This window comes from Tetrao urogallus (genome assembly GCF_951394365.1).
Source record: "Tetrao urogallus genome assembly, chromosome: 10".
NCBI lineage: Eukaryota > Metazoa > Chordata > Aves > Galliformes > Phasianidae > Tetrao > Tetrao urogallus.
Genome location: NC_136823.1, coordinates 10,956,215 through 10,982,109, shown reverse-complemented (window position 1 = coordinate 10,982,109; position 25,895 = coordinate 10,956,215). Strand labels below are relative to the sequence as shown.

Sequence of the window (25,895 nt, the reverse complement as noted above, 5' to 3'; positions counted from 1 at the left end):
TTGTCAGGTTCTCAAAGACTTAAAAAAAATAGGTGGCTTGGGAGTAAGTCCCAGATTACAGTCCTTGCTATGGGTAGGTTGATAGTTCAAATTCCTGCTCTAATCAGGAATGAAAAAAGCCATTATTTTCCTATGTCACTTGGTTTCTGGGGAAAGGTTTAATAAGTGCATGTGTCTGAAGACTGGTACACATATGGGTGCTTTCTGAGGGAACTGAATTTCTGGCTTGTACTTGGTCACTATGGCAAATTAAGTCCGAGGGAACTTGGCAGGGGGAAGGAGAGCTGGGACGCCACCTGAGACCATACTGGGTTTGGGATCCACAGCAGAGGGTGAGCTAACTGCCACAGTTCCAAATTCACTAAGCAGGTAATGGTGAAAAAAAAAAATATCTGTGAGTGTTTAGCTGAATATTCAGACTGGCATCACTAAGCCCCTATCTGAACAGCAACAAAGGAACAGGATAAATAGACCGGAAGAGGTACAAAATCCATGCTTGATGTGAGGGGATGCAGCAGAATAACCTCAGCTTGGGACGGTTTCAAGACACAGCTCCATCCTCTGCCTGATTCACCTCTGGCTGTCCTTAGACACAAGCTTGGCTATTCTTCGCCCACGTTTTGCTCTGTTTTCTTATTACTTTCTTCCTCAATGCTAGCTTGATTTTTATTCATTTTTGGGCTGAGCTGTCCTTTTATTTTTACCTACAGTGCCAGCAACTCCATTATTGGTCTGCAACAAACTGCATACAAGAAACAGCTGTCACACCAAAGTGCAACCCCTGAGTTACAGCAGATCACCAGATCTTGGTGATTGTCTTAAGAATGGAGAGACCAGAAAGTGAAATGAGGCTTAATATTGTAATAGGTGAATACCTGAATCACTGTCTGAACTTAGATAGATTTCTGCTGGTTAAGCCATAGTGATTCTAGGGCTGTGTAATGAAAAAATCTCCACCACTCTCAAAATGAGCCTGTGAGCTCTTCTTTGAATTTTTACTTCTGTATTGAGTGAACTTGGCAGCATGCATAGCTCCCATTCAAGTGAAATTATGTTGAGTAATGGAACAGATGAAGCCAAGAGAAAAATAGTTTTCTGCAACTTCTCTACAGATGGTTGCAGTTTGGAGAGTGGGGGAAGGGCAGGCCTGACATAGCACCAAACCAGCCAAATTTGTGAGGAATCTGTCTGACAACAGGGAGAAAAAGGGAGAGAAAGTCCATGATTTAGCAGAAAACTTCTGCATTGAAGGAGATTAATTCAAAATCCCTAATGGGCACAAAACTAATCCCTAGATCCCTTCCAGCACAGTAAGTAAACTAAATCAAGGAAATGTATGTAGGATTTTATAACTTTTGTCCTGAATAATATGGATATATTTTTTAAATCCTCTGAAAACTTTCTACGTATGTTGTGTGCACCTGCCTCCAAATCACTTAAATGCAAACTCCACGTACTCACAAGGTACAGCTCTAGAAATATTTGCTTAAGTCACTGGGAGGTTCTGTGGGGTTGAGTGCATTGGCTGAAAGGCCTCGAATATCTTGGTAAAGGACTGAAAACTTTTGTTCTGGAAACACGTGGGTGAGTTGAGGACAGAAACAGCATAGGCATCTGTTCACAAAGACCTAATGTATAAGGCCAAACACAGAAGCCTGTGGCTGTCATATCATAGTAACTTCCTAGCGTTGTGGGCTGTCCAACTTAACTTAGAAGATATACAATGTGTTGAGTTTAAATGAAAGACCATCAGAAATGTGCTGTACTGCAATGATGGAGAAGTGTTTGCAGAAAGCAGTGGCTCATAGCTCTGGGTAAAGCAATTTTTTCTTCCTCTCTCACACACACACAGATTCTTGAAGCTTTAACATGAAAAGCAATTGTTAAGAGAATTGCAAGGCATATTTTACCAGCCCTAGGATATATTTACAAGTGTTTTCAATCGAATGTTTCTACTATCAGAGTTACCGTGGTTCTTTCACACAGACAACAGTAGCAGAGAACATAAACTCAGTGATTAAAACAAACAGAAAAACACTAATGAGAGCAATTAAGTGATAAAGTGCTTTTAAATAGCTCCTCCATTGATATTGCTTCTTATAAAGCTGAGTTTAAAGGCTAATAGTGTCAAATAGGAAAGTGTTTGCTATTCAAGAAATAAGGGATAACTTGCTACAAGTGATATGCATATTTGCATAGAAGGGCTTCCCGGAGACCTGATTCAGGAAAGCACTCAGGCGTGAGTTCAAACACCATTTCTAAATAGGCACACTTTTCTGATTTCGGCTTTAGCAGTAGTAAAAGATATTCCACAACAGTAATAAAGTGCAGGAAAAAACTTGTTCACTTTATAATTGCAGAATTCCTGCTGGCTGAACCACTATGTGGATCTGATAATCAAAACTGTGGTTATTCTCAAAACCATTCTCAAAACCTCATGTTGATGGTAGGGATGCCAGACGCTGTGGTGGCAAACCACAGGTTCTTAGTAGTGCTCATGGAGCACTTGCACGGACATCAAGTTAAGCACACTGAGCCCACACACCCAATCTTCAAGAAGAGAAGTAAAGATGCAGTATGCCATCATATTCATTTTCAGGGCACACCAAAGAAGCCAAATTAGCTGTCTTCCATAAGATGAAATAGCCCTCACAGACAACTCAAAAAGACAAGGGTGTTGATGTTTTTGGTTGGCCATAAACTAGCTCCTGGCAGTAACAGAAGTGTTACTTTAATATGGCAGTCTTCAATCTCTATGAAACAGCAAGAGAACAATGGGGTATATAGGAAAGATCCTGTTTAGATTTATTCAAGTATTCTTCAGTTAATATTCCCAGTGGCTTTTGTGAGAATGTGATAAAATAGGATCTTCTGGATGTGACCTCCAAGAGAAGTCTAAATATCCTTTTCTGACTTTCTTAAAGTAATTGTTTGAGAACTTGATTTATTTCTTTCATTTAGAGTTATGGCTTTGAGGTCTATTTTCCCCTAGGAAATTAGGAACTCACTGAAGTTATCTGCAAACATTAAGGAGAACCTTTCCATGATGCTCCCCATCATCTTCCTGATCATCTCTGAACACAAATATCTGAAACTTTCTCATCCACCCACATGTTCTAGCAAAGTTTCTTTCAAAGTGCCTTAATCCACTGTGGGTAGCAAAGATGTCAGTGAGACCACTGTGTTTTCATGAAGTTCATATAACTCATGGCCACTTTTTAGTCCATAATTTATATGATCCTGTGCTTTTGGATCATTATGGGCAGAGCTTTAAGACCTTGTTCATTTTTAATTAAAAATATATATGTATGTTGGCCTAGGCGTCTGTTTCTAGAATTTATTCTACATGATCTAGAAGTTTTTTGTTTTTGTTTTATTTTAAACATTCCCTACACTACTGGCATAGCTGGTGTACACAGGCTAACCTTTTTCTTAATTAAACCTACTCTTTCTGTTGCAATCTGCAACAGAGTGAGTGCACTTCCAAGCAGCTTTGTGCTAGACATCACACAGGATGGCAGAGCTTGAATCAGATAATGTGAAAACTTCATTGGGGGATTATCAGTAGAACTGCACAAGATATTTGAAGAGGAGATAATATTTGCAAGAGTATGACAGCCAAGTTGCCTAGAAAATCTCTGCAGAAAAACAAGTTTTACCTTATGTAACCTACTTGAGACCAAACAAGGAATCTCACTTAGGACCAGATCCTGCTGCCTCTGAAGTAAGTGGAAAACTTCCCATTTGCTTCATTGTGGAGGACCAGACCCACAAGGAGTCTAGTTTGTCTGTATAAATAGGATAAAGAAACATCTGAGGCAACTTGTAAGTATTTCCTGGCAGTGAAGGTACCGAAAGGTAAAAAATCCTAAAGCTTTTGTCGAAAACATTTTAATCTACATTTGCTTTCCTCTGTCCATAGTTATTTCTCATGCACCAGAAAGATAATTGTGAAATGTTTGGCAAATGGAAAGGAATTTGGTCTAGATTCAGTATTCTGTCTGTGTGCACTTTCTGCTTTGTAAACATTGCATGTTCTGGAAGCAACCCTGGACTCAGATAAAATACATTATCGAAGCAGATTCTAAACCTGAAAACTGTTCCTGACTTTGCTGGAATTCAATAAAGAATCCATGCGCTACAAAGCAATACTTGTATACCCTGCAACAGCAGTATGTGGGACAGGAGTACTTCCCAATGATGGAAGACAGTGCATTCAGGTGGCCAGATCCTAATAGTTGTTTCCATTATAAGGACATATTAATGCCCAATGTTTAAAACAAAATGCACCTCTCTAGTTTCTGCAGCAAAATGCAATGTCAATAGACAATTTCCTGCACTGACAAAGGAGCTACCTTAAAAAAAAGTGAATACTACAGGTTATGAAATTCAGAATTCTATCCTTAGCTATCAAAACAAGCTATTAAGTTGGGTATGGCATCTATGTGTCTCTCGTCTTTGGTGTGAGGAAAAAATACAGAAGTTAAGAAAATACCACTGTTTCTAGCAACAAACTCCAAATTCAGTATATGTTTGCCCAGAAGTTTCTTGCCTATTCTTACAGTTCCCATCTTCATTTCCCAAAATCTCTCTTCTGTCTGACATGATATTCTTGGTAGTTAATAAGGGAAATGAGATCTAGATAGATTGCATTGAGAAGGCTGCATCACTCATTACCAAAAAAGATGACGTCTGCTGTCCAACTAAGGGATCAAAGGACATTTCCATTGTATCCTATGGAAGAAAGACTACATTATTCTTGCTCTACTCAGTTTTTGCTAATGACCTATGAGCAAATAGAGTATGCAGAACACTATTTCAGATTCCAAGCTAAAGTAATTAAATCCTGTTTGGAGGTCAATCTGACAATTTGCGTTTGTGTTGTATCATTAGATTCCATGATACCATGGCATCTGTGATGGTAACTGTCATACAGCTGCATTTCTTATTGGCATCCTCTATCAAAAATCTAGAAGAGAATGGATTGTCATGTCTGAATCAACAGATCAACAAATAAGCTGATGATTGGCAGATCATCTAATAGTAATACATCATCTATTCCCTCCAAAATGGAGTTGAAAAGTGTTGGTTTAAAACTGTCAAGAAATGTGCTTTAGTCTTCTCCATTATTTATGCTCGTATAGTGTTAGTATAGCAATGGTACCATTATTACAAATGGAAGAGATTTTGTTCAAGATAAGAAAAGCAGACTTACAAATGAGCACAGTTATGTATCTCCCAAAACTTAAGTGCAGAATGATCTCAAGTTTTGGGCCTATCCCATGGCAAACAATTACAGTTGTTTTCTACATGGACTTGTTTTTGTTTTTGTTAACTACAGGAGAAAAAAAAAAAGAACAAACATCACGTAAAGATTCTGAAATCTTAAGAGACTGAGACTGCTATTACCTATGCCTTTCTGTGGTCTGTATTTTTCCAGCACTTTATTTATGTACTTGAAAGCAGATAAGGAAACACGAATCTGCTCTGCCTTCATGCTGTGATATCACCCACGCTATCCATACAAAAAACTGTCTTGAGACTTTCTCTGCCCATGTATTTGTTAAATATTAGATATGGCCAGCAGAATGAGTCAGTGTTTGTTTTTAACTTCTCTTTTCTCTGTTCTGCTTTAATCACTATGGGAAAGCAGAGCACTTTCCACGTCTCTACTAAGAAAGGAGAATTACAAGACAAGAAAGATTCCTGTTATAAAGTAGTTTGGCTGATATGAAATGTATCATTGGTGTTTTCCAATCAACAGCAGAGGCCTTTTCCTTCTGCACATAGGCAAGGATGTTATCATACCATAAGATGCAGAGTTATATGCTTACCTAAATGCCCTCATTCTAGTGGATTTTCACTGTATAAATGAAAGAAAATAGCAGTAAAATAATATGATCAGCTTTACTCCCAGCTAATGTAACCTGGGAAGTAGAATTTGCATTTTCAACCCCAGTTCTCTGGTCAGTACAAAAAAGCAAAAATCAGGGAAGTATATGGTAAGAACCTTCCAGTCATATCAGCAGAAAGAACATCAACTTCTAAGATCACTGGGGGAAAGGGGACAAGAAAAAGTCACCTTATTTTGGCAGACAGTGAGAAAGAATTTTTGAACTGTCAAAGTGAGAACAGTTACTGAAGGATGTTGTTGAATCTCTTTCATCAATATTAAAAAAAAAAAACAAAACAAAACCAACAAAAACAGTTCAGCAGGCATTCACTTGTGAATGGCTGAATGGCTTAGGTATGCCCGATAATACCTTAATGCAAGGTCTTCTACCATTGTCTTCTCCAGTCCTCATCTAGAATTCTAGGGGTAGTTAAAACTCTGGAAGGCTTTTCTCACTTCCTGCTGCCCTTGAATTCCTGATTAGACAAAGACTTGATAATATCTATGGATAATATCTGTGCCTGTATTGGATACTGAGATGCATCCACCCCCTTGTCTCCTGAGACGTGACTCACTCGTGAAACGCGTTTCATCAAAACTGCTTCACCTTCTGCCCCATGAAGTCACTGATGGCACAAGAAGATTCTATTCCCTTGTGATCAGAAGAGAAAAAGATCCAGCCACAGTTTACAATGATTATGTCAGTAATACACACAATATTTTTGTTTTCCTCTTCTGATGGGCAGTGTTTGTTCTTCTACCAGCTGTATTCATTTAGCCTGTTATTCATGTACTTGGTTTCACCATGTGTGTATTTAACAGTTTGCAGCGTGGAGGATCTTTAAACAGTTTTTCTCCACACATTTTGTCTTATGTGGGTCTATATTAGTAGTTATCAGAATCTGATAACATCTAAATGTTAAAATACTGTAAATTAGCTCTGTACCACAGATGGAACAGATTCAGAAATGATTTTGCAAATATTGCGAAAGTCATACAGTCCTAATTATCTGTTCAATATCTGCATCTGAACCTAGAAAACCCGAAAGGAAGACAATGAATACACATTCCAGAAGAAAATAAACCAAACCATCCATCAAATGGGACAGAAATTAGCTGAGGATGTACTTGTTGGGTCTTTTGGGTACACCAGGGACTAAAAACATGAGGGTTATTTTGGCTTTCAAAACCCATTACAGAGACAGATATCCTACTGGAACAGTGACATCACTGACTAGTTTAAAGTGGCTTGAGCTCTCTCAGTGATGTATGTGTTTTGACAAACCTGGATATTTGGTTAGCATCATTTCCCTTTGACTGTTATTACACTCCTACTATATAATACTTGCAGCTAAATCAAAACACAGACAGCAGTAATTACCAACAAACAGCAACATCTAAGTATGCATATAAATACTGAACAGGGGACAGTTGTGGTGTTATGGAAGAATATTCCTATGAAGTTTGGCTTCTTTTACTTTTTATTTTAGGTTCTAACAAATTTTAAGCAAATTGAAGGATACTAAAGTCTACTAAATGAGTGAATGTCATGAACTCACCACATTCTCCACTTCTCCCGTCCTGTTGGCAAGTTCACATTCTTCTGCATGCCCATTGCAAAAGCAGCTGCCCCGGATGATCAGGTCGTAAATAGCATAGTGGGCAAACCTCTGAGGTTTCTCTACCAATCCCAAACCACGGCATGGACATTCCTGCCTTTTTAACAGAAGGAGGCGGAGGTTGGTGAGTTTCAGGAGATCTTGAGCCTCAGGACTGTAGGGATCTTCAATCTTGTTAGATGGAGTTAAGGCACGATAGATCACCTGAAATACAGAAGGTACACACTCAGGAGAAGATGTAGGAGTCTGCACATGCAGAAAACATTTGAGGTGATGATCAGGAAAAAGTAATAGTTCTATTTAGAAAGTTCCACAATAACAGTTGTCTGGCTGTGAGTGATCCCTGAGCATGACCACAGTTACCAACCAATTGCCCAGCCACAGCAGGTGACTGTACCTGCTTTCATCCCATCATACATGAAATAGGAAACCAAGGCTTACTGGCATTAATACAACATTAACGCCATCCAAATTTTTCTAAACATTTTAAGCACATGACTCTATCACGAGTTCCAGAGTCAGGTAAACTAAGGCGCTAGGGAGGTATGTGACAGAAGTGAGAACTGTGACCACACTTTTGGCATAATCCCTTCAGCCATGCACTAGAAAATACAAGTTGGCTTAGGGTGAATGGGCATTGAGAGAAATCAGTTTTCAAACAAAGCAAGCAAGCCAGTTTATTCATTGGAAGAGAAGAAATAGCTACACTGCAATGAGCTCACAGGACCACGGGGCTTTGTGCCTACCAGCTGTCTGCAAGTAGTAACTTTGGGTTCTTTAGCCCTGTCTTATAAGTGGTGACAGTCTCTGTCTAACTCCATTATGGGAGTGAAAGGTTTGTTTCCATATGGATTCCTTATGGAAACCCAAATATGGGTTTATTTTTCTGTTTCTTTCTTTCTTAGTTGGTGTACCAAACAATTTAAACACTTGTAGCATATAAAATGTTCTTTTTGTTCATAGGAGCCAGAAAAGAGCTTGTGGTACATGATTGAAAGAGAATTCTGTTGGATGTTGATGGCACGTGGGGAAATAAATCTCCTTAAATCAACAGGATCAGCTGCCAGGCTCTGCACAGAGCTACACCTGTCAGTAATGCAGTGAAGGCAGCAGTACATTTCCCACCTCCCTGCAGCATTTTCTGTTTGGTTAGCTCTGGTCTTCCTTTTAATTCCCTCCTCTTGTACTGTCAGCTGTTTACAAAGCTACAGATACCCACATTTGTGAGATCAGAGGTATCTTGTTTGATAGAGCCATGGGCAGTTTGCCCAGGCTGTGCAATGCAGGTGCCTACATTCCCCTGACCAAAGAAGCCATGACAAAATAGCCTAGGCCTTTCCACACCAACGTCTACATTCCCCCAGTCAATGGAACCATGAGAAAATGTCCTAGTCTGTTTTGTCCAGTGCCCAGCATTTCCTGTTATTGATGGATTCAGAGGACAAAGACCAAATCTCTTCTGTCCTTTCCCCTAATCCCACATGGTCTGGTCTTTTTGGTGGAAGGTAATTTTATGTACCCCCCTCTCCTTCTTCCGAGTCCCTTGTGGATCACATAGAGGTGGAATGGTTTCTCACAGTCCCGAGCACCTGGTGATGCACAGACACACATCCTCCTACTGCATGGGTGAGCCAATTCATCCAAGACCAAAGCAGTGAACTGAATAGAATTGCTCTGCAGACCTTCTAAGCTCCAAGATCTCAAAGCAGGTTAAAAGCTAACTACTGTGACATTATTGGCTAAAAGTCCTTGCAAAACTGTTTTAAATTGGCATAAAATAGAGGAGTCAAGAGGTAAGGCAATTGTAACCAGTTTTTATAAGCTCCATTCTCACACCTGACTTCCATGTCTGTGGCATCTCTTCAGGAGAGTTGCTTTGATATTTGCTTAGAACTATCAGTGGTATTTGTGAGTAGGGATATTTATAGCTTAGATGTCCCATAGGAATTGCAACATTTATTTAAGAAAAAATGAGTATTCCATTCCAGTTGAGGTACAAGAGTTTGCTTGTATGATTAATTCATGACCTATTTCTGTCTGGAATAAGCTCAGCGGTGAGGCTGGGTTTGTTCATCCTTGTCTCATCCAAAGAAAGATTTGTTGGATGTTAAAGATCTGATTTGGGTGGCAAAACATTTGTGACATCTTTTGGGAGTTATACATCTTTTGGAAGTTATAGATGTTCTTCTTGAACTCAGCATTAAGAAATTAGATGTGAAACAGCCGAAGATATTGAGGAGTTACTTAAAAATATTCTGTGTCAAGAGAGTTAAAGTAGTTTTGGTTTGCCAATCTGAGTCAGTTTAGGTGAGCTGCATTTTGCATTGAAGCAGCACGGTTTTAATTAGTATCAATAACAGCATTGTTTTACATATGTATAAAATTTGAAAATTGAATTTTCCCCCTCTTCATAATTAGATTAATAAATTTAGATTAATTAGTAAATAATAACAATGAAATAAAATTAATAAACTTAGATTAATAAACATATCTGTAAAATTCTTTTAGAATCCCTAGATGTTCAATGCACGTAGAATTTTAAAAATAACAACAACAGGTCAAAGACAAGAGTTTGGCAGTTGCAATCATTTCTACATAGATGTTTGAAAGATCAGATTAGATATAGATCTAAGACTTAATGAACCCATAGACTCATAAGTGGGAAGAGATGCTCCATCTCTCCACTGTGTTATTTATTCTTCTGTTTATTTCACCAGATTTTACTTTGCTTTCCAAAGCCTATAAGGGACACGTGGACATTTGGCTTATGCCTTTTGCCTAGCTTAAGAAAAACATGATGCATTGTTCATCTCCCAGAGATATCTTGCAAATTTGCAGTCTTCCATTATATTCAAGTAAAAAAGATTGAGACAATGTTATGAAAAAGAAATATGTACTAATAATTAAGATGCAAGCTCTGAAAAGAGTTTCCCAGTGATATTCATCATAAGGCCATTTCTCATTTAAGTAAATGTCTGTGTGGTATCAAGCTTCATGGAAGTTCCATTCTTTTTTTTTTCCTTTTTTCTTTTTCTTTTTTCTTTTTTTTTTCTTTTTTGCTGTTCTAATGACTGTTCTAAGACTGTTCTAATACCCCCCAGCCATTTCTCTTAGCATCTGTGTGTAGTTTTCATAAAAGTAGCATAAGCACAGAAGAAAATGTTGGTGACTGTCTGTTAAGGGCTGAACAACTTAGGCACAACCTGAAAATATTTCAGTTTCCATGGAAATGTGTGATGCACCTTTATGGGCTCAACCGTCTGTGGAAATACATCCTAGATCCTGAGTTTCCCTATAATCAGGGGCTGACACTGGAGCTGAATGCTGAGTAGGGCATTCATGCTTATCAGCATATCTGCTATCAAGCGCATATTTGTCATTCTCATTTTCAAAAGTCAATCAGCTACGCCTCAAAAAGATGGTCTCTACCCTGTCCTCTCCTGACCTTTCCAAGAGCAAGGAAGTTTGGAGAATGCTGTAAGTGTGCAAAGCTAAAAGTGACAGCCACTGTTAAAGCACTGGTTTTGTTGTATGCAAGTTGGCACAGCTTCACAGAGGGTGATGTTTTATCCCCAGTCAAGAGATCATCTTCATTCCAGAGACAGTGTCTCAGATTTTTGATTTTTTGCCACATGTTTTGCCTCTCCATTCCTGATACAGATAATTCTGTTTTCTTAACCTGATCTTCCAGCCAGTATTAGTCAGAAAAGATGTGGGCACAACAAAAGTTCCCCTTTGCAAGCTTATAGCCTAAGGTCAAGGAATATGAGACATAAATGGAGAGGAGAGCCAATTCATGGCCTCCTACAAAAGAAGATCCTTGTGCAGAACAAGAATTTGGTATTGCAAATCATCCTTAAGCTATGCTGATCATGTTGCACACAATCAGGTTAATGAGGTCAGAAATGTCTGCGTGCTTATACTAGGCCCCTCAGAAGGAAGCTGCAATAAAAACTCTCATCAGTCCTAAATCCTCTTCATTAAGAGATTTTCATGTTAGTTGATTTTGCTCATAGAGGAATAGTAAACAATTGTGTCTCAGAATTTTTCCTACCCAGAGGCAAATATCCTCTGATCTATTTGATGGAGCCTCTTGGCTGAAATTCTTCCATCTTGTGGAACAGTAGACTTTACTGCACAAGTAGTCTTTTTTTCCTGTTTTGGTATAGTCTGAAGCACAAAGAAAGCCTAGGTATTCTCTTAGCTGTCAGAAAGCTCATTCCAGTGATTCATGGGATAGAGCTTCCTATTCCACATCTGCCTCTTCTGTCCTTCTGTAGAATAAGACTTAGTAACCAGTACAGAATATATTATTTCTTTCTTAAAGAAATAATGATGCATGTGATTTTTAAAAGGTATCTGATATAGGTAAACCTGGCTACTTTCAGTACAGTGGTGTCTTGAATTCATTCTGTCTTTTCCAAAACAGAAAAAGCCAATCTCCCTCTAATTTACATTTGCTGTGAGGTTATTCCAGTAATGCAGCCAGTGTGGCATTAATATTAATTAATATTAATATTTAGGCATTGCTGCCAATACGATGATGGGAAAGACTGCACAATCAAGGTTAGTGACAGACAAAGCTGAAGACACGTGCAGACATTTTTCTTTTCCACAAACCGATGGTTTCCTGTAGCTTCAGGCTATCTACATATACATTGCCCTACGTCTATGGCAAGTTTTGTAGGGAGAAACAGTGTCTTTCATCGAGCCAGAAAATGTAGTCAGAGTGCAAAATCTAGTCTGCTGGACACAACAAACTTCAGTTCACAGTGTGTACAGGGAATGGACAACATTATCTCTGCTTGACACGACATTCCACGAGGATCTGAGAACACTTCCTTACTCACATACAACGCAGTGTCCTTTTTCATTATGAGAAAAGATTTTTGCTCTGAAATGGCAAAGAGGGATGAGGAGTTCTGTGATGCAGACAGCTCTACTAGATTGAGACCTCGATTGAGAACAAAAATCTCATTTCATTCTTCTGTCATGGAAAGTTCAACACCAAGTTACTACCAGTGTCAAGCAATGTCAACCAATCAGCATCCTCATGGGAGAGCATCCATTTCTCCTCAGTAGAGCCACCTGCCTCTTTAGGCCTTGGCTGAAACCTTACACATGAAAGGACCTAGTAAAGGGTGTAGTCTCACCATGACAGTGGTACGTGAATAACAACAGAGCTAACAGTAAGCGCTCCTTAGCCAGGAGTTCAAAAGTTACAATGGATTTCTATGATCTGTAGATGTAGACAAGCATTTTTTTTCACAGTTGAGACTTTAAAAAAGTCATGGCTACAACTTCACTGAGCTTCTATAAAACAGGGTGAGAAGAAAAAATGGTTTGATATCTGCTGCCTATTATGTCAGGAAATGTAGAAGTAATGCACAGAATACTGTTGTGCCCTCCTGGCTGGTTTGTAAGGTGCCGAATGTCTCTGCAATGGCTCATTAAAACCAGGTCAGGGCAGGACACTTGGTGCCCTCCTGAATTCACTTGCACGGATGGGAATCCTGGACTGGTCTCACGTCAGTTCAAATTCCCTTCAGACACAACTATTTGAGCCCCTTAATTCTTCCTCCAGGGAAGCAGGGCCTGGCAGTGCTATCTGTTTGTTTACACTGCTGGTGTTAACTGCTTCCTCTCAACTTGTCTCTGCTTTTTATCTCCTCTACAGTTCAAGTTAAACGAAATGCTGAACAGACTGCCCTAGTCATAACAACCGGGCACTTACTTTCAGGACTGACTAATCCCTCCTGGAATCTTTTCCGGCTGAAAGTCAGAAAAACATCATGCAACTCTTAGCGGACAGCCCTGATGACAGACAATTCACTGCCATGCAGGACCCTATCCTGATATCTCAGCTACCAGGAATTCAATCTTATGAGGCACTGAGCACCTTTCCTTTTAGTGACCCACTGCTGTATGAGATCAGACTTCAAGAAGTCACTGAAGCCTTAGTGGTGACCTCTTGAATTATTGATGTTGCCACTTAATGAGGTATGTGTGGGAGGGGAGGGGGATCCTTCTTTGTTTATCAAAAGGTTTGGCATGAATATAGTAAAGGAAAAGCCTGAGAAAAGACAGCAAAAATTGTAGGTGGTTGGAACAGGATCACATACATTCCACTTAGAGCGCTGGCCTCATTTGGTGTCTCTGTGCAGGTGGTTCCCCTCTACAGTAATTGTTTTCAGAAAGACTCTGTGAATGGAAAAAGGCAGCAGAGATCTACAGTGTCCATACAGAGGCAAAGACCTTTCATAGGGTTGGCTGTGGCTTCTAACAGCTTGGTGGCTTTTGAATCAGATAGAACTGCATCCCATCACACCATGTCTTCATCTGACAGTCACAGAGCGTGTTTAGAAGAGTGACTAAAGTCTTTTAACTACAAAGCATGTCCACTCATTTTTGATAAAAGACACTGCTGGGGACTTCTGTCCTTAAAGAGGTCACCACAGGCTACAAAATGGAGAATGAACAGGTCTTCTGCAAAAGGCACATTTAACATGTTGCCATAGAAACCAGTTACCTAATTCAGCCATACACAATTCTTCCAGCCCCCCAGTGAATTCCAGTAATGGGTTTATTATATCACACTTCATTGGTGTCATCTGTCACACAGACATAAATGGATCAGCCTTTGATTTAAAACTACCCTCCACTAGCCAGACCCAATAGTAGAAGTGACTTCTTTTGGATTTTCTGGTTAAAAGCAGGTCAGTGTCAATGTTATACCCAGCTTTGCATGCTAATGTCTTCCTTTCATGCATGCATCATCGCCAATGGAAGAGAACATTTGTTTTCATTTCCTGATATTTTAGTTTATTAAAAATGTGCTCTTAATTTCTCAGATCCTTGACTGCACATGCTGTCAGGATGCAGGTTGAAACATTTTGGTCCCTATTTCCCCCAGCTGCTGTTTGAACTGTAAGTCACACTAACGACTCATACAATGTTGTGATCATTTCTCCTTTTGTTTGGGCCAGAGTTTTGATTTGTTTTAGCTGACCTGAAGGTTTGTTTTAGGCTTCAACCTCATCTGTTAGTCAGAGAAACTGGAGGCTCCACTGTACTACCTCTACACACCGCTTTCTTGGAAATAAAGACTCCGTACCATGCTTATTGGGTTATGATAAGCAAATGGGACAGACAAAAGGCCTTGATTTTTAAAACCAGTTTGACTGCTGTACCCCTAATTAACTTGACCTGTCAAGGTGTGATTTGAACCCTTTACATGATGGTTGGAGCCAGCTGTCAGTGTGAGCTGGCCCTGACTCAGCTACAATTTGGAGACAAAGATGAAAAATTGTATTTGAACTGAAAGGCCTGTGGAGATGCAGGTTTTTGGCATACTCAGTAAAAACAAGGACTTCTAGAGAAGAGTGGCAAGACACCAATGTATTATGCTCAAGTGGCTTGCAGATGAAGTCCAATGAAAAAAATGCTTGCAGAGATTGGAACATGCTTTGTAGTTTGTTTCTTTCCTTGCTGCAATTCAAAACATACTGTATATAGTATTACAAATGATTAAGGAAGCTACATGTGTATTACTTCTCCTAGTTAATGGCAGGGCTGCTAAGCTGAACTGGTGAAGTTTAAATGAATGGGTGTCAGGCCCACTATTCACTTTTAGATTTCAGCATTATATGACTTTGGGTGATTATCTTACCTGTATAAAAATGATCTATGAAACACATAACATTGTTGAGGGTGTGTGCAAATATGACTAATGGACAATGATGAACAACCTAGAGAAGTAGAGGGTCCTTATTAATATCTAATGGCAACAGTGAATGAGGAAGGAATAGTTGGTCAAAACTGAGTTTGAAAACTGGATCTCTGGAAGCACAGCAGGATGTTTGTAAGACCACCATAACCAGTGAGCTAATAGTGTGGGTTTCACTGTGGCTGAGAAACAAATACTCAAATAGATATCCTGTGAGTTCAGCTAATGGAGATTTTATTGGAAGAGATGGACCAGAGGAAGTACATGTTTTGTAGGCAACTGATAGAGAATAAATTGCTATGACTCCAAGGTTTTACTTCGCCAGAAGAATTAAAATGGGGAGACACAAGACCTGAGATTCTAGCTGCAAAAGTGCAGGAGCAAGGAATATAATAAATGTTAAAGTAAGTGAAAACTGCAGAAGGGACATTACAAAGTCATCCCCTTGCACTTCTACAGCGTTTGTTCCCCAAAGCATGATACCATCTGTCTCAGCTATGGCTCATGTGAGATAGAGATGTATGACCCTGACAAAAGGTGAAAGATAAAAGGATAATTTACAAGAGAAGGCAATGCAGCTTAATTTAATGATGCACTCTGGCTTTTTGTGACATTGAAACATCACCCACCTCAATGTATTTTGCTTCCATTCTAACCTCCTCAAAGTTTCTCTTCTGCCAAGTTTCCTGTTATGCCCCCAGCCTCTCTCAGTGATCCTGAAAGATCCTGAAGTGCTGATTCAGGGACACACATCTCAATTTATAGATGCATGTAAGTTACTGCAACTCTACCACCTTCTCTGCTTCTACATTCTCGGTTCTGGAAGCCAACTGGCCAGAAGTCTTTTCTGTGATATGTTTCCTATAGGTTTTGAACTTCAGTGTTAGTAAGCTACCCCCTTTGCTGATTCCTTTCACGCCCTGTTAAAAAGGAATTTGCATCTCTTTTGAAAGTGACTAGAACAGTGGCCAAGAAAAACCTGACTGTTAGGCAGTAGAAATGACTTTGACTTCCTCAACAGAGAAAACTGACATTTATCTCAGGGCATTAATTAGCATTTCAGTTGGAAACAATTTTGATCACTTCAGGAGTGTCAGCTTGTGATGTGAGCTCCTCAGTTCTCCAAGGCTCATCCAACATCAGTAGCTGGATAGGTCAGAGCAACAGTAGAAAGAAGCAGAGAACACCGCATAAAGTACTTGTGGGGATTCAGCTTCAGTCCACCTCAGTTGAGAGTCAGTGCTTGAGGGGATGTGCTGGTGATATCTGTGAGATCTTCAAAATAAGATGCAAAATTGGGGTTCTGAGATTCATAGGCAAAGCTCCCTTGAGACTTGTAGTAGGAGTAGCAGTGTCACTCAGGCAAATCTGATCAGGTATAATTTTAAATAACTAGACGCTGGCTTCTTGTATTTTCATTCACAAAAGAACTTGCTGCATTATACTGGTTATCTGAAAAGTCTAGTCCTCTTACACCTTTCTCATAGCAGTATTTCATGGATTGGTTAAGAGGACTCTGTAAAGTCTATCCAGAGCCTTAGAATCCATTCGGATTTGTTCGCTGTGAAACAGTATTTGTCTTGCCCTCTGTTAAGTTGCTGTCCAGATGTCTGTGTGCTGCTTTGAAACTCCAACTCTCCATCCCATGGAGGAAGTGACCTCTGCAGGTATTCAATTCCAGTAACAATTCATTAAAGCGTTTGGGAACGCTGCAGGGGTATGGCCTGTACATTTATGAACATTCTTACCTTACTATTGTTTTCTAACATCTACCACTACAGCACAGATTGATTAAGTGTGCACATATTCATTTCAGTGTGGTTGCTGCCTGAGTTGAAAGAATCGTTTTGACACCTGTAATCACAAAGGCTTGTGTTGAATGAATGTTTTATTATTTAATTTTCTGCCGACCAACTCTCAGATTTGTTTTAGCAGCAACGCATGGTCTTAATGATATTCCCCAAGGTTAAGCAAGCACGAAAACCAACATAGTGTAGGGCAACAAGGAGATACTATATAGAGAAGGAAGAGTTGTTTTTTGTTTAAGGCCAAACCATTTGTCTCAAACACTGGATTCTACTCTTTCTTCCACCAGAATTGGCTCGTTCCACCACAAACCACTTCACCTTTCTGTGCTAGTCTTTCACCATCTGTGAAATGACAGCAGGACCCTTAATGTGTGCTGAAAATCTTTAAATAGATCCTGAAAATACTTCCAGATTTTCATTTTGAAGGCACAAAAGAGTAAAAAATCCTAATAGCTGCGTGGATTCTACACTGACGTGGCAAACTGTAATCTCTCAACAGGAGACATGTGGATGTATTTGACTTAAATGCGTTCTAATAACTGACTAGCAGAATTACTACTCTGGGAACAAGACAGTAGTTATATGATTTGCTCCAGATTTCTAATACACAGAGATGTTTTCCAGCTTTGCTGCACAAGTATTAACTCAGTGTCTCCTTACTGTTGTTTTTTCTGTCTCAATAAGTACACTAATTTTTCTTCTGAAGACTATTGGAATTGCTTGCGTCACACCTGAGCTTAATTTGCAGTGTGCTATTTAATGCCAAACCTGTGCGATCAATTCAAGACATGAAAACCAAAAGGACTGTGACTTCTCTAAGGAAGAGAGAAGGAAGCGAAAGGATTCTGGTGAGGTTATAGGAATGTCTCTAATCTCTAAGTGTGCTTTTCTATCTCCTCTAAAAAAAGATACCAATCTTAGTTACCTTCCTTCCCATCTAAATTGCTTTGAGGTTAATGAATTAAAAGGGTTGTAATTAAACTAAGTATCTGAATGTAGAAGAAATGCTAAGTCAGGGCCTGAAGAAGAGATTGAGCACCTAGTGGGAAGGCAGGGCCAACACAGGGGAGCTCAGGTGCATGCAATGCTATGCAATACCTCTGAGAGACTGGAAGGGTGGAAATGGGATCCAGCCCTTCCCAGACCTCATTTAAGAGTTGGTCATGGAGGCAAGGGTATCTTGCTGGATGTCCTTGTCTACTTGAGGCTCTCCCAAGGGTAAGCAGATTATTATTATTATTATTTTTTCCCGTTGTTTCTGTGTCTATGACTACTGCATTTGGGCTTTTTCTCGCTTGCTGCAGCCTAGGACTTTGCTACCCTTCTATTACTGTTGTGCTTTTCATTGCGTTATAGCATTACACTGATAACATCAGTAATGTTTTTCTTGGGAATTTTTCAGAACAATTGTACACTTATTTTAGAGGAAAGCCCTCTGCTTATTTAATTAGAACATTCATACCAAGGGAGGACCCTTTCCTCCAGTTCAGTAGTGAAGCCTGGCTACTCAATCCCACTTCCTGTCTTATTTCTGGGGTTTATGGCTAGGTACAATGTGAGATGATACCCCTAGCCGGAATGGTTGCATTAAATGTATGGAGAAATACGTATTTTGTATGGCCTTTTGTATGGGAAAAAAAACATTAAAAAAAAAAAAGAAGATAAAAGCTTAGAGAGTGCTGTTCATGCCACCCTAAAAGTGATAAACAGAAAATTAGGTTCTACTAATGTAGAATTTTCCTTCAGTTATTGTCAGCTGCATTGTAAAAGTAGGCAATGTTAATCATATCCTCTGCAACACTCATAAAAGAAATTTAAGTATTTTCACTGATACTGTTTCTTTTTCTTTCCCTTTATTTCCTTAACATGAAGCTTTTGAGGAGGGCCCACCTTTCTCAGCTTACATGCATGGTATCTCTGAGCACATGCTTTCCAACTTTCACCAGTCTTGAGCTGCTTGACATTAAGCTTTGTCCAAACCCCAGTTGTTGCTTACCTCTCCTCTGGTACAGGGTACTGCATCTGAATATCTGGAAGTGCACATGGAGCCTTCCTCAGTGAGGTCATCCTGGAGCCCAAAAGTCGCAGTACAGTTGACAGAGAAATATTTGTAGGGCCTCCACGTCTGCCCATAGTCCTGGGACCTTTCCAACACCATCGCAGCTGGGCGAGGTGACTTGAACACAGCAATGACGTGTGTCAGGTAGAACTCTGTTTCAAAGTCCAGCCTAATTTCTTCCCTGTGCACCCCTTGGGCAGACTGCCACCAGGACATTGGGTTTGCAAAGAAATCATCGGTCATGTCAGCAGGGAGGTGGGAGTTATCAGGCTGGTTGGCATTGCACTTGGTGCAGCGAGGCTGCCCACAGCCATGGGAGGCTGGATGGAGGATGCTTTGGTCTGGGTAGGAGCAGTATAGCTCTGTGCTGTTCTGCCCGCACGTGGTAAGAGTGCTGGGTGTCCTCCCTGTGGCGAGGTTTCCCACCGGAGGGTTGCAGGAACGGCCACTGCAGCGGAAGGCTCGTAGCCTCACGGGATCTGAGAGACAGACAAAAGAAACAGCACTAAGCAGAATTTCTCAAACAGCTCTCAAGGTGTAAAACAGGTGACTGTGCAAAGGTTTGGAGTCCTTGTGTGGGGATGGACATCCAAGAGGACTTCTCAGGAGAGCTACTTCATCCTATCACATGAAATTTGGGGGGAGTTTCTCCAAACATCTAGGCCTTGTTTTTAGGTGCCTGACTTGGAAATGGAGGTATTTAGGGAATAGCCTTTACCCACAAGCACTTGGAAGTCCTGGATAGCTGTTGAAAACGCAGTTGCATTAGTTAAACATGTAACTTAATAGACTGTCTTTTGTTTTCTTACTCTCACTCTAGTACAGCTCCTTATCTGAGGACTGACTCTATGCAAAGCATTTATTTTCACTGTAATCAGAAAAGAAAACTGAATTGTACTCTGCATTATAGATACATTAAAAAAGAGATGATTCCTCCCCAGAAAAATTACAGACACTATGCAGGCAAACATGTGAAGAAAGCATTTCTCTCTATAGTTATGTCTTACTGACCTAATTTTGAGAGGTGCTGAATTTCTCACACTCCTACTGAGATCAGGTGAAGCTGCAAATGCTTGGCAGAGTTGAAAATAAAGTCTCTCTTTTGTTTAAACACCTTGACACGGAGATAGGTGAATGTATTCTATTTGCCAAATTGGCAAATACTGGCAAGAAAAGTTTTGGTATTTCCAATGTATGCATTTACTTATTTCTAAATTATGAAAGGGCAGAGATGCTGTTTGGATATTTGTGTTTTGTGACACCAGATTTGCAGGTCAGCCCTAAAACGTTATTACCAAACTGGAGAAAACTGCATCTGTAATGACATGGTGTTCTCCCTGCAACTTAGCTGCCTAGAATGAGTTAAAGTCTGACCTTGCAAGGTCATAAATCTAATTCAAGAGGTTGCAAATCAGGTGACTCAGTGTATGTCCTACAGGAAATGACCCTTCCAGTGAAACATAGAATGACCATAAACATGGGCTAATGTAGGAGCAGTTCAAAAGTCAGCTACTAGTTCAAGATTCTAGCTGAAATTTTAAAATCCTTACTCAATTTATACTTGGTTTTTCCTAAAGCAAAATAGAATTTCAAGTCTGGTTAGGCCAAAGAAAATACTTTTTAATTCAGTCTTACAAAAATTACTCAAATTGTGAATGTATTTGGGTGAAGCAGATCTTATTCTTTCCCAGAAAATTGTCTAAGGTGACAAAATGCATCCAGCCTGCACGGTGTTGTTTCTGAATTGCTTCTGTTCTCAGTTCCTCAGTGGCAGTTCTGCACAGGCAAGAAGAGTAAGGGATGAACATTATTCTGGAAACCATCTCATGTATTAAGGACTGCAGCCTTCCAGTACTTAAAAGGACCTCTTCAGACTAACACCACTGCCAGCACAGAGATGAATTTTCGTGGGAAAGGGCTTTCAGAAGTCAGCTTGTAAGAAAAGAGATAATGTTGATTCTATCAGTCCTGTTCTTTGCTCCTCATCTTCAACTGAGCAGTTGGTTCTTAGAACTACTAGAGGTCCTCCACCATGTCCTGACATCATCCTGGCTGATGGTGACCATTTCAGTGTATTTTCTTTCTGACTGTAAACTACTTATTCTATCTGAGGCTAGTAGAGATTCAGATTGTTATTTGTAAGGTAGCTTGCAATTTCTCTGAGTATTTCGTTACACAAGAAAGGCCTTAGGTTTCCCACAAAGTATATTTAGAGCTTTCTTCTTTTTGCAGAACAATCAACACTCCAAATCCTTCTGCTCTGAAAAGTAAATGTCACTGAGTCATGCAGAGTTCCTAAAATAAAGGTAAATCCATCTTGCAGGTCAGCAAAAATATAATGACCTGCAATTGCATGTCTCAAGAAAGTCTTTGCAAGTGGCACTTAGAAACCCACCTAATCTAGTCTGACTTGTTCATGTCCAAGCTCTGGTAAAAATTACTGGGAATAAGAAAAACAAAGCAATTTCTGTGTTTAAAGGAAATTGGATAGTGAGCGATTCAGTTCAGTGCAATGATAAGGTATCGTCTTTGCCTCCAGAGAATTTTAGTGGGACCAGTCTTACAGCTGTGTTTTGAACAAGCATTAGCTCTGGAACAGTCTGGACAAGAGGTCTAGGTTGCTTAGTTTTGACCAAGAGTGGACTCATGTTACAAACATTATTGGGTTATAGATCACTATAATTAAAAGGAAGTCCATCTTTGCTGATGCATCACACTACTGATGCTTTCACAGAGTAAATGGTATGCTGGAGTTGTAACTATAAGAAGTTGCATTAGGGAAGCTTTGCAGACAGCAATGTGACAAAGCAAAAAAGGAATGGCTACTTTTTCTATTTCTCATAAATGGACTATCAGTCTTGTATTTTTTCAGCTGAGTCTGGAAAAGAAGGAAGAATGTGGTTGTATTTCTGAACAACAGTCACAAGAAGGCTTATCTGCACTGCCCGTTAATGCAGCCACATCCATAAACAGTTCCTGTTCAAACTGCTATGTCATTAGAAAAATGAGAGAAGAGTATCATGCAAATTGGCAGAAGGGAGATGAGAGAAGGAGAGATGTTGGACAGCAAAATCTGTAGTCGATTAAAAGCTTTGCATTTAAAGAAATCAATTGGCAGTACATTGCTTGGCTACAAGGATATTGCAGCCTTTCCATCCCTCGCTGATTCTGTGGAAACAACATGAAATTTTGGAATTTGGACAGAGAAGGGGGCTGCTGCAGAAAAGAAGCAGCAGCCAGGCAAAATGAGCAACTTACCCCAAGAGGGCTCACTGAGTAATTCTTAAACACTTAACAGTTTGTGTGTGGGTGCTGCATGTTATTGAAGTTGATTACCTTTTCCTCCGTGTTGGGCAGCTTGGCTCCATGAATGATATCATCAGTTTGTCCCTTTCTACTCTTTTAGAGCTCTATGGCAGAGTGGCAGGCCAGAGGTACCAGGCATGTGTTGTAAGAATGGTGTTATCTGATGAATAAGGAGCCATTCATTTCAAGGAAGCTCACACTAGCGCTGTGACGGGGGCATCATTTCAAACAGGTCTCTTACTTTGGATCCTTTTAACCTTATGGATGTTGATTAAAAACATGTTCAGTTGTTTTTTAGATAGTTGGGTTTTTTTTACCCTCTGTTGGATATCCAACAGGAGAAAGGTCATATGGCATCTGAGTCAAAACCTGATGACAGGGCTGGAAAGGTGCCTAATATTTTCTGAGTCATTTGAAGTGGGATTTTTATTCCTTTTCCATATGCAGAAGTCAGAGTTGTGTGTGTGTTCAAGTCACTTACAGTGAGACAGGAGAGCAACTTTCACAGAACTGAACAGAATGTGGCATCTTCTGCGAAGCTGTTGATGGAGCAGCATTTTCAGCATCCATGTCCAACCTAGATTTCACTTGTTCTGCATCTGGTTAGCTTCTTAATAAGAAAAACTTTTAAAAGGTATTTCAAAGCTAACCAGCCTAGGGACATGAGTTGCTCAAGATTTTATTAGTCTAAGCTCAGTTCTCAATGCTGGTGACAAGAGAATTGTTAAAACCCTTTGGTTCATCTGAGGCCAGCAGTGAGTTAGGCAAGTTGCCATGCAGGAGTTTCCAGATTGCTACAGAGTTCATGTGAGGTCAGTAAAGCCCTCCACCTGCATCAAGCCTATGTGACTCCTCCAGCCTAACTATCCCTTTCCATTGTACTTAAACATCTCAGGATCCAATCTTGACAACTGTGCCTGCCTTCTCTGCACACAGAAGGCAGATATGGCTCTGCCCATAAATACTGTACTCCATGCACTCCTCACACAACTGCCCAGCAATGTGTTTCACTTCTGGCCAGGACGGACCAACTACAGTGCTGAAAAGGGAACTGACTGCGTAGAGCAATGAAATACATCAAAGACATACTTCTGTACACCTGTCTGCTCGGGAAAGGCTGCATTTGTTTCACACGGATGGGCTAAATACTGTCAGAGACAACCTTAATCTTAGCAATGCTGACGATGCCTCTGGGAAGACCTGTTAAGACTGAAGGTTGACTCAGGACTTTTAGCATGCTTCTTAAAAAAAACAAAAACAAAAACCAAAACAAACAAACAAAAAAACCCAACCAACAACAAATAGAATCAAGAAAAGAATTGAAAACCAACAGGTAGCCCTTGTGCTTTTGTGAGCTGGTGGTTTGTGCAACCTTTTGACCACACAGTGTATATTTATTTAAAGTGATTGTGAATCCTTAGTGTCATCACCTTTGATATCCAATTATTTTGCCATTAATCTGTGTCCTTACACCATTATTCTGAGAGTGTGTAGCTCCATGCAGAATGCATCCACTCCCCTTAAACTCACTTTCCAAGCAGTCAGCTGTGGGCTGCATTTCCTCAGAGACTCAATTTTACTTTGTGACTTGGATGCAGAGCAAGTTCAGCTTGGTTTATAACAAGCTGCTTTCTACAACAGCATCAGCAAGTTTACAAGATGTCTCTGTAACCCTTCTGTGCTATGTGTCAGCATATGTATCTTATAGGGAAAGTCCCAGCCTGGGAAACTGATGAATGCCCAGGGTAAGTCATAAGCGCACAGAGGTACCACATCCTCCCTCCGATCATTCCCTGCAATGTTGTGATAGCTGAACTTTTTCCCAAGTGAGTCACAGGAGGATTTGGCAGGATTATAAATTTATGAGCTGTTTTCAGTTTTTACAAAAATAACTCTTGCACTTATGGAAACCTGATGTCAGTGTCATCAAAAAGGTTCTAACTATGCCATAGCCTGAGCTGAAGTCACCTGGTGTGCCTTTGGCTTTCAGGAACCTGCACGATATCTGAACACTTCAGTCACTTTAAAATCACCACGAGGAGTGTTGTACCTGTCCCAATACTCTGAGTGCACAGGTGGAATTTAAACCGCCAAGATTCTTTGCCTTACAGAGTTCCCAAACCACTATCCCGCTGGGATGTCACCAAGGTCATATTGTTTTATCAATGCTTGCTTATATTTTTTCTCATCTGACCTGCACAGTTCTTTCCTTTTAACTGTAAGGATGTGATAAATCATAGGAAGAAGAAAACAATCCAATGCTTTGCTTTCTTTCCCTTAAGGAATTAGTCTCCACCATAATCCAGTTATTCGTAGAACCTTGTGTAAATGCCAGTACTGCTATAGCATTCCTATATGTGCTCATTTGTACACCCACATATACACACACAACTTGCTTCTCTTTCCGTCCTAGTTCATTTTTTTTTCTCTGATGCTCATTTAATCCTATCCACTGCATGTTAACTATCAAAACAGGGAGTACCCTGAATGAATGGGTTGTCTTGGATTAATGGTAATTCAGTGTCTCTGACTTTTAATGATGCAAAATGAAGTTACAGATAAAGATTCAGATTCCTTCAGTGGTGCTGTCCAAAGATCTTGTCATTTTATTCTTGTCCTGCCTAGGAAAGCAGTGTTTTTTCCTCAAAACAAATATCCAGCATATCTCAATCCATCCACCTCTTCAATTTTTCTCCCATCACAAAAAAAAAAAAAAAAAAAAAAAATTTCTTAAAATTATTTTGAGAATATATGAAACAGTACTTCCTATTGAAAGTCTATGGGATGAGGCTGAGCTATACAGCAGTATATTGCAGGTAGTAAGAAACATTTGTATACATTCACTAGCCCAGATTTCTTGCAAAATTCAATCTAAATAATGATTTTGACATAAAAAAGAATTACTATGCTTCACAGATTTGATTTCTATTCCCTTTCTGCTTGCCCAGCTTAGGATAAATTGTTTCACGAATGGCAATATTGATTTATTTGACTTACCTGCTTCTCCATGGCCAGAAATAAAACATTCCAAGAACACAATCAGCATGATGCCTTTATGCTGCATGACTGTCAGTAAAATATCTGTCCTCAGTGAAGCAAAAATAGCTGCAGTAATCTACAGGTTTGGTGCTTGCATGGCTTTCCTGTGTTGTCTTTCTTTCCTTCTGCTCACCGTCCCCTCAGTGTAGGGGTCAAGGCTGCTGTCTCATTCTTCTTGTTTTCCTTTTGGATCTGGAGGCTTTTCTTCTTCTTTTTTTTTCCCCCTCAGGGCTCAGATGCCTTCTGGGTGTCACCCGTACATCGCTTCCAATAAATAAATAAATAACGGGGAGTTTCGGTGCTTCCACCCGCTCCACGCAGCGGGCCGGGGCCGCTCACATCCCCGCTGCAGCGCCGGGGATGCACCATGGGGAGCTGATGCTGCGCAGGAAAAGCTCCGATCGCTCCGGGCTTTTGCGGCTCTTTGAATGCTATTTCGAAACTT

General features: G+C 40.0%; 1 protein-coding gene across 1 annotated transcript in view; it reads right to left on the bottom strand.

Annotated features, from left to right (window-relative positions):
- Positions 1 to 25,475, bottom strand: part of LOC306950323 (netrin-4-like) — a gene marked incomplete at both ends in the record, with an annotated part of 42,926 nt that extends 17,451 nt beyond the window's left edge. The window contains 3 exons of the mRNA XM_079540554.1: positions 7,453 to 7,716; positions 19,043 to 19,584; positions 25,409 to 25,475. Of these exons, the coding sequence (XP_079396680.1) occupies positions 7,453 to 7,716; positions 19,043 to 19,584; positions 25,409 to 25,475 (873 nt within the window). The remainder of the gene's footprint in view (positions 1 to 7,452; positions 7,717 to 19,042; positions 19,585 to 25,408) is intronic.
- Between the last annotated feature and the right edge of the window lie 420 nt (positions 25,476 to 25,895).